General features: G+C 38.6%; 1 protein-coding gene and 1 pseudogene across 2 annotated transcripts; both read left to right on the top strand.

The window, feature by feature from the left end:
* The first annotated feature begins 2,907 nt into the window (after positions 1-2,907).
* On the top strand, positions 2,908-3,976 carry LOC147345811 (olfactory receptor-like protein OLF2). The gene is given in 2 exon segments (XM_086372633.1): positions 2,908-3,133; positions 3,136-3,976. Coding segments are annotated over 2 exon segments (933 nt in total). The 3' UTR covers positions 3,843-3,976.
* A 2,615-nt stretch (positions 3,977-6,591) lies between these two features.
* Positions 6,592-7,841, top strand: LOC147345810 (olfactory receptor 5J3-like; annotated as a pseudogene). The gene has a single exon (XR_015153348.1). The product of XR_015153348.1 is annotated as an olfactory receptor 5J3-like (transcript).
* Positions 7,842-10,218: the final 2,377 nt, after the last annotated feature.

The following is a 10,218-nucleotide window of genomic DNA, read 5'->3' as shown; positions in this document are numbered from 1 at the left end:
GATGAAACATAATAACTCTTTAATACCATCATAATTATAAACTGAATATAAATCTCTGGTCTAAGATCATCAAAGAAACTAAGTAACTGAGGATTTCAATGGTGTCCTGATAAATCATATTAGTTTAGAACTGGACCTAGAAATTCACTTTTTTTCTTCCTGCAGAATCCATTTAGAGAAAAAAATAAATGATTTTATATGTGTGAAATTATACAAATAATTGAAATCTTGTTGCATAACATGTGACTTCAGAAATGAAATCACAGACAGTTAATGAGGAAAAAAAGGTATTGGTTAGTAACATACCATTGAAAAATTGTTATATTCCAAAGTAGGAAGGTGAAGGAGATTGTTTCAGCAGTAAAGAAACATTAAAAATAATTAAGGGTAAACAAATTAATAAATAATCAGTATATTTAATAAATCTATTAATTTCATAAATTTAGCAAGGGAAATAATAGATAAAATAATTAAGTGGAGAGTCCATTTGAGTTTCATTATATGTCTGATTTGACAGGAGGAAGATGATGTAGACTCGGAGTCACGATAAATCATACTAAAAAATCATTTTAACCGTCCTGATACGATCAATTTGCTTCAAGTGTGAAGAATTAAATTTCGGCCTTTTCTAAAGTTGTTACAGCGTTCATGGGGGAAAATACAAAACTGAAATCTAATTAATCTCATGCTTGCATAACACAGAAGAGTGAGGGCAAATGCCTTAGAGATTTAATTCCCAATTGTCACTAAGTAAAAATTAAGTGTGATCTGTCTATGCTGTTCACCTGCAGAGGCAAGCACAGGAGAACTTGCTCGTCGCAGGTAGGTTTCTGAGTTGCCAAATTTGAAGAATGAAGAATAAGAATCTTAAATTTCAAAAACTAAGGAATCAAATATTTGAGACTTGTAAATGAACACTTTATTTACTTGTTTCTTTTGGTTAATAATCTGTAATCTAATGGAAAAAATATTGTATTTTTAAAAAATTAATTTATTTTAATTGGAGGCTAATTACTTTACAATATTGTGATTGTTTTGCCATACACTGAAATGAATCAGCCATGGGCGTACATCTGTCCCCCATTGTATTTCTTATTAAAGCAGGACAAATCAGATTCATTTTGATTAGCAAACAATTTTACATATGTATATCTTAAACAAAATTAAGGGGGAAAGTTGGATTTTTTTTTAAGCACTGTGAAAAGGTGCAACAAAGATTTAAGATTTTTTTGAATATTTTAACAGTAAAAAGTGTCATATTGTTCGTGTTGTGTGTGCTCAATTACTCAGTCATGTCTGACTCTTTGTGACTGCAAGGACTGTAGCCCAACAGTCTCCTCTGTCCATGGGATTTTCCTGGCAAGAATACTAGAGTGGGTTGCTATTTCCTTCTCCAGGGGATCTTCCTGAGCCCCAGACTGAACCCGTGTCTCCTGCATTGCAGGCAAAGTCTTTGCTGCTGTGCATAATGACTTATTACAATACTAATATTATTAATAACTTGTGCAAATTCAATCCATAAAAAACACATACCATATTTACTCAAGTCTAAAGCAAAATCAGTTCATCATTCATACTCCAAATCTCATATATCAACAGAGTGCATGCACACACAAGCACTCACGTGCACATACATATAAACATACACACAAATAGAAGCTTATATCAAATATATGTTTGTTACTTTGTCCCATCTATTTTTAATGAACAACCCAGGTTAAAATCTAAAGGGATGAAAATGCATTAGCTAAAGCTTTTTGTTTCTGCTTGTTTCTAGAATTTTTCTTTATCTGGTCAAGAGACATGTCCTTTGGCACTAGACTGCTCCTGCACGTAAGTTATAATAATATGGCAAAGCAGTAAAATATTTCTAGAGATAATTTTACTAAAATATATCTAATGCTCAATATCTACATTAAAAAGTAGAGCAGAGACAATAATACCATATTGTTCATTCTTTCAAAATCAGAGATAAGTTCATTCTGTCATTATTTAATACACAATAATAAGCAAACTGGGCTCCCCAGGTGGCTCAGTGGTAAGGAATCTGCCTGCAGTTCAGAAGATTGGGGTTCTATCCAATCTCCTGATTCGGGAAGACGCCCTGGAGAAGGAAATGGCAACCCATTCCTGTGTTCTTGCCTGGTAAATCCCATGGACAGAGGAGGCTGGTAGGCTTCAACATTGAGTTGAAAGAGCCAGACATGTCTTAGCAAGTGAACAAGCAAACGAACAAATAAACACATTATGATTCTTAAGTACTCAAGAAGTGTAATCACTTGTATTCTTAGTTGGATAGATATCTTTAAAATATAAGGTTGAATACTCCAACCTGTCTTTAATTAGAGTGTTACTTTCATATTATGTTTGACATGCAATGAGCCTTCAGTAAAGAACTGATTGCTGAGATAAAGCAGTGAAGTTTCCAACTAGTCACATACATCACAGATGACATCCAAATTTAGAGTCAGACTTTCTCAAAACTCATTAAAACATGCATAATATCATATAAGAAATGAATTGCCAGTCCAGGTACGATGCAGGATACAGGAAGCTTGGGGCTGGTGCACTGGGATGACCCAGAGGGATGTTACAGGGAGGGAGGAGGGACGGGGGTTCGGGATGGGGAACATGTGTACATCCATGGCGGATGCATGTTGATGTATGGCAAAACCAATACAATATTGTAAAGTTAAAAAAAAAAACAAAAAAAAATCCTATCCCACACTTAACCTTTTAAAATCAAATAGTGGGGAAATTTGTATGGGCTATTTTCTCAGAATAAAATGTACTAGAATTAATTTTATCTGATTTACAGATAATATTTTGTCTCAAAAAGAGTGAAAACATTGATCGGTCATTGTCTCAGTCATTTCTGGAGCATTTGTACAAGAAGAATAAAGAAGAATGGATGGAGAAAATTGCACTTCCTTGAAAGAATTCCTTCTCTTGGGAATTAGTAGTAGCCCTGTAATCAAAGTGACTCTATTTATAACGTTTCTGGTTGTTTATCTCATTATTCTTGTTGCAAATCTCGGGATGATCGTTTTAGTTAGAACAGACCCCCAGCTGCACACATCCATGTACTTTTTCCTCAGCCACCTCTTCTTCAGTGACCTCTGCTATTCCACAGCCATGGACCCAGGATGCTGGCAGGCTTCCTCATCAAGAACAAATCAATCCCCTTCTATGGCTGTGCCCTGCAATTCCTGATCTTCTGTACCTTTGCAGATTCTGAGTGTCTACTGTTGGCGGTCATGGCCTATGATCGGTACATGGCTATTAACAACCCCTTGCTTTATACAGTCAAGATGTCTGGCAAAGTGTGCTCCCTGCTGATGGCTGGGGTTTATACTGTTAGAGTTATGGATGCTTTGATAAATACAGTATTAACCCTCCATTTATGTTTCTGTGGGTCAAATGAAATTAACCATTTCTTCTGTAAGGTCCCTCCTCTCCTCTTGCTGTCTTGCTCAGATACACAGGTCAGTGAATTAGTGATACTTATCATTTTTGGCTTCATTGAACTGATCACCCTCTCAGGTCTTTTTGTGTCTTACTGTTACAACATCCTAGCAGTGATAAAGATCCACTCTGCTGAGGGGAGGTTCAAGGCTTTCTCCATCTGCACCTCCCACCTAACTGCTTTGGCAATTTTCCAGGGAACTCTGCTCTTCATGTATTTCAGACCAAGTGCTTCCTACTCTCTAGATGAAGACAAAATGACCTCCTTGTTTTAGACCCTTGTGATTCCCGTGTTAAATCCTCTGATTTACAGCCTACGGAACAAAGATGTGAAAGAGGCTCTGATGAAATGTGAAAATAAAAAACGGTCCCACTGAAAATTTGCTCGTATACATCTTCCTCCCAATGTTACACAATAATTTATGAAAATCAAAATTGGTTTGACTAATGTTGTATGATTCCATTTGTATTTATACTATCTTCCAATCCTAGCAATATGTATGATTTCCAAAATGCCACAGGTTTCGTTTTATATCTTAAACTTCTGTTAAATACTCCTTATTTGTGGAAAAATTTCAGGCTCTTTATTTGTCAAATTTGTTTCTCTTCAGTGTTTATATGTGTTTTTTTAAAAAATTTTCTGAAAGTTAGTGTTTTCTAAGTTGCTGTTGCACTCTATGTGGGCTTTATTTCACCGTGACTCCATCTGCTTTTCTACTAATGAATCTTGCCATATAATGGAAGTGACCAATGTCAATTAAATAATTATTAAAATTACTTCTAACAGACTGTAATTACGACATACTATAAAAAGCCTTGCTGTTGGTCAGTCACTGTGTCCAACTCTTTGCGACCCCGTGAATTTAAGCACGTCAGGCTTCCCTGTACACACACATAATCCTAATGTCATTTTTATTTAAAAACTAAAAGCCAAATAGTGTAGAAAACATCCAGTTATCCCTATGGAATGTAAATATGTTGAGATTTTTGCTGTGTTTACAAAATCTTTGTTTCGTGGATGTGTTTAATGGAGAGTGTTTGTGTTTGTGTGTCTGTGTAAGTGTGTGAGGGGGAATGGGCATGCATTTGTTTTCTAATGTATTGAATGAAAACAAAGCGGCTACATAAGGATTGGTGAACTTGGAATTAGGAATGCTTCCATATCAGAGGCATTCACTGTTTCTGAATAAGTATAATATTGGGCATTAAGGTAGAGGGGGGCCAGAGGCAAACTATTCTAAAGGTCTATATTCCATGTGCAATCAGCTTACTTGTATGAAATATCAGATGATAAATTGCATCATATCTGTTACTTATTCCTGAGAGACTAGGGGTTCACCACCCAGGGACCAGACACAGGGATGATTACATAATCCGGGTCAGGCAGGAGGCAATGCTGAACACTCCCACAGATAGAACTGAGAGCAACGAGCAAGCCAGGAGTTCTGGGACAGGCACTGATATCTTTGCTGTTTCTTTCATTTATATTTGAGATTTCCTTATTTTTTAATGCTTTTTTGAAAGAAGATATTTTATATAAACAAAGGAACATATGAAATAGTACACACATTTTTATTTTAGTTAGTTGTACAACTTGTTTATTTTAAATACATATAAATAGGGAATATAAAAGGAGCAAACATGAATTATGGAAATGATCAGATGTCTTTTACTATTTTACAAATTTACCTGTTATACTATGCATTATGTATAACATACATATTATATTTCTATAAATGCCTTAAGTTTTAAAGGAAAGTATTTTTGTTTAATTATGTCTTTCTAAGCAGATATACGAGTTAAGTCCTAGGGTTGAAAACCTGCACAGTGATCACTAGACCACTGTTCCAAAGCTCTTCTCTATCCCTCATCTACATTCAATTCCTGCTTTTTAAATTCTCCTAGAACATAAGAGGACAAGTGGAGGAGAAGGGAATGGCAGAGGATGAGATGGTTGGATTTGGTGATGGACAGGGAAGCCTGGCGTGCTGCAGTCCATGAGGTCACAAAGAGTCAGACCCAACTGAGTGACTCAAGTGACTAACTGATGACATTATATATCACATAATTGGTTTGGGTAAAATATAACAGTGGGACATAGAATTCCATTGTCCTTCCAAAGACACGTAATTCTTAAACCAAAGAAAGGCAGAACTGAGATACTGAAGAGAAATCTGGCTCAAATAAAATAATCAAACAGTATTAAAATGTTTAGGGAATTGGGGTGGGGCCACAGCTCAGACGTGAATGTCTCTGAGGTTACAGAAGTGTGACCATGCGAGCATTTATGTTACGTGTCTTACGAAACCGTTATGGCAGAATACAAAGTGTGGAAGAGGGTAGGTTAGGGCAGAAAGGACTCACGCGGCAAGCCAGGCCTTCTGCCTTGCCTCAGTGACCCTTGCTACCAGCATCTCTGCAACTGGATCTCAAATGCTCTTCATCATCTCCCCAGTATAACTGCAACTTCCAAGCAGAAGAATGGTCAGCGCTGGCATGTTACTCTATGTGCATCTCAGAATTTAGTTCAGAGAGCCCCTTCCACCCTCTTATCCAAAAATCACCACCCTCTCTGTCCCAGCGGGTCCTGAATCATGAACCATCTATCCCTCCTATGATGAGGTTGGAGGGACTTGAGAGGTTAATGCGGAAGTGAGGACTTCTTATATTCAGAACTGGCTATAGTTCTGCCCTCTCCACAGGGGGAATAAGAAAGCAATATATTCATCACTTGTGCTTCTTACTTACTACTCTTCTCTAACACAGGGTATAACAACATTTCTACATCATTGAAAAACAAAACAAACCAAAAAACCCAGCAATCTTGTCAAAAGACAAGTTATGTGAACCATCCAATTATCAGATCCTTGCTTCACTCAGAGCACATCATTTTGTTAGTATCAGACAGAAGTAGCAAAGTGTTAGTCACTCAGTTGTGCCTGACTCTGTGACCCCATGGACTGTAGAGCCCACCAGGATCCTCTGTTCACAGAGTTCTCCAGGCAAGAATATTGGAGTGGAGAGCCATTCCTTTTTCCAGGGTATCTTCCCGACCCAGGGATCAAACCCAGGTATCCTGCATTGCAGGCAAATTCTTTACCATCTCAGCCATCAGGAAAACCACAAACATGGTCATAAATACTACACAAGTTGGATTGAAAACAGTCTGATTTAGTTTGGATGAAAGGGCACTGCAAAACTATACAGTGCTTTGCAAATGTATTGTTGTCAATTTTTTTTTTTTCATTTAAACAAAATTGGAGAATATTTCTGAGTCTGTTGGCCTCATGCAGTCCTAGGAAGGTCTGTCTCTTTTCTTGATTACTTACATCTACAAAAGGACCAGGGGTTTAACTATAACGATAGTAAGTTGACATATTTACCCTCCATTTCCATTTCCTCTTTCACAACCAGGAATTTCCCAACAGATCTGAGTGATGACTGCTGAGAACTGCAGTGTGGCTACTAACTTCACATTCCTAGGACTTTCAGACAGAAGGCACATGCAGCAGGGGCTCTTCATGCTCTTCCTGCTGGTTTATGGTGTAGCTGTTGTTGCCAGTGTCGGGATGATCCTGCTGATCAAGGTGAACCCAAGACTGCACACACCCATGTATCATTTCCTGAGCAATCTTTCCTCCTGTGATGTCTGCTACTCCTCTGCTGTCTCTCCCAAGATGCTGGCTGATTTCCTATCTAAGCATAAGAGGATTCCATTTGACTTGTGTGCTATGCAGATGTATTTCTGGGGGACCTTTGCAGATATGGAAAGTCTCATGTTGGCTGTCATGGCTTATGACCATTATGTAGCCATTTGCAATCCACTTCTTTATACAGTTTCCATGTCCAGAAGACTCTGTACCCAGCTAATATCTGTTGTCTGCGTGGAAGCTTTGGTAGATTCAGCAGTCCACACCTGTTGTACATTTTGATTATCATTTTGCAGTTCTAATGTCATCAATCACTTTTTCTGTGACTTCCTGGCCTTGCTAGCCCTCTCCTCCTCAGATGCGTCCATCAATGAGATAATGCTGCTCATATCCAGTAGTTGTGTTGTGGGGACCACCATTATCACTGTCCTCCTCTCCTACAGCTACATCAAAGCAACCATCCTTAGGATGAACTCAGCCGAGGGGAGGCGCAAAGCTTTCTCTACATGTGCCTCCCATTTAACCACTGTGGCTATATTTCATGGCACACTCCTGTTCATGCATTTCAGACCCAACTCAAGTTACTCCATGGACACAGACAAAATAACCTCTGCCTTCTACACAGTTGTCATCCCCATGTTAAACCCACTGATCTATAGCTTAAGGAATAAGGATGTGAAAGTTGCCATTAAAAAAGTAATCAGTACTAAACTGTGTTCTGAGTGATACAGTGTTTTCAACCACAACTACATATGTAAAGATTCTGAAAGCTGAAGTTCAGGTGCTGATAGATTCTTGCAGTCTCACCATTACAGTCTTCTGGATATTACCCATTAGTTACCTTTGTGCCTAAATTGAGTGTTGAAAGTAGTCATTGGTCATCTTAATTTGTCTCCAGACTAAGAAAGGGGAGCAATATGCTGTTTTGAAGACAGGGTCTTTTTTATACCTCTTTCCTTGGGTAAGCCTCCTGTGAGATAGCATTCACCAAGCTATCCCTCCACCTATGTCAATTCAACTTACCATCCTATGATTCCAGTACATTTTTTAAACAATATGTTTAATAAAGTTGCTCAGCAATAAGAAAATATTCGTGAGTCAAATAGTTTTTTTGTACACTTTTTATGTACTTGTTAGGCAATGGCACCCCACTCCAGTACTCTTGCCTGGAAGATTTCATGGATGGAGGAGCCTGGTGGGCTGCAGTCCATGGGGTCGCTGAGTCAGACACGACTGAGCGACTTCACTTTCACTTTTCACTTTCATGCATTGGAGAAGGAAATGGCAACCCACGCCAGTGTTCTTGCCTGGAGAATCCCGGGGACGGTGGAGCCTGGTGGGCTGCTGTCTGTGGGGTCGCATGGAGTCGGACACGACTGAAGCGACTTAGCAGCAGTAGCAGCAGCATCACTCTGTAACTGTGTCATCATAGCATGTAAAATTGTAGAGGCAGTGAATAAATACTTTCATATACAAAATAAATTCATAAACAAGAATAAACATAAAACCATATGTTGTAATTAAAACCTCAATAGATGCAAGTTCCTTTCCTTTCTTGTTCACCCATTATCTATTTTGATATTTGTATTGCTGGGCTTCAGAATGCCATTCAAAAACACTTACTGAATAAATGAATGAGGACCCCTTGCATTATTAAGCAAAGGAGTCCTTGTAAATTTACCAAATACACTAGCAAGAACCCCTCCCTTTATTTCACTGTATTCTAGTACATTTACTGTTCCTTCCAGATGGTACAGAACCTACCTGCCAATGCAGGAGAAATGAGATGTGGGCTTGATCCCTTAATGGGGAAGATTCCCTGGAGGAGGGCATGGCAACCCATGCTAGTATTCTTGCCTGGAGAGTCCCATGGACAGTCAAGCCTGGTGGGCTTTAGTCCATGGGGTCGTTAAGAGTCAGGCACAACTGAAGCAACTTAGCACACATGTGTATTCAGTGTAAAAAAATACGTCTCTGTTTCGTGCCTCCAGACTCAGTTGAATGAGTAACAGAGACAGGGATCACAGGGATTGACAGAACTTCATGAATAGTCTATTCCTTATAATTCTGCCCCAATAATATCACTAAGTAATCCTAGAATCATGTGCACTAGATTGCTATTACACTTCAGAGACTGGTCATCATCCTGTGGATGTTCTATCTTGCCAATATTGCAGAGAACAGATACAGTGCTCTTCACAGATGTACAGAAACTCATGATTAGAAGTTGGAGGATGAAGAATCTGGTCTTCTTTAAAGGTCACTGGAAAAGACAACTCCACTTCTTGAGGTGTTCCTAGCATTAGCCTTTTGCTGTCATTGTTTTCAGTCACAAAGTTGTGTCTGACTCTACTGTAGCCCACCAGGCTCCTCTGTCCATGGCATTTCCCAGGCAAGAATACTGGAGTGGGTTACCACTTCCTTCTCCAGGGGATCTTCCCTATCGAGGGATTAAACCTGTGTCATTTGCATTATTAGGCTGATTCTTTACCAGTGAGCCATTACCTCAGTTAATATTTAAAAAAAAAGAAAAAGCCCAATTGCTATCTTTAAAAATTTTTTTTTAGTTTATTTTATTTGATTTTTAAACTTTACAATATTGTATTGGTTTTGCCATATATCAACATGAATCCACCACAGGTATACACGTGTTCCCCATCCTGAACCCTCCTCCCTCCTTCCTCCCAGTACCATCCCTCTGGGTTGGCCCAGTGTACCAACCCCAAGCATCCAGTATCGTGCATCAAACCTAGACTGGCGACTTGTTTCATATATGATATTATACATGTTTCAATGCCATTCTCCCAAATCATCCCACCCTCTCCTTCTCCCACAGAGTCCAAAAGACTGTTCTATACCTCAGTGTCCCTTTTGCTGTCTCGTATACAGGGTTATTGTTACAATCTTTCTACGACTGAGCGACTGATCTGATCTGATCTGGTACTGTATTGGTGTTTTTCTTTCTGGCTTACTTCATTCTGTATAATAGGCTCCAGTTTCATCCACCTCATTAAAACTTACTCAAATGTATTCTTTTTAATACATTAAAAAGAGTAATACTGAGTAATATTGAGTAATACTCCATTGTGTATATGTACCACAG

The sequence above is a fragment of the Bos grunniens genome, chromosome 24 (genome assembly GCF_055505025.1).
Source record: "Bos grunniens cultivar Pamir isolate PY7600 chromosome 24, Bosgru_T2T1.0, whole genome shotgun sequence".
NCBI classification, from domain to species: domain Eukaryota; kingdom Metazoa; phylum Chordata; class Mammalia; order Artiodactyla; family Bovidae; genus Bos; species Bos grunniens.
This window is presented reverse-complemented; position numbering and strand designations above follow the sequence as displayed.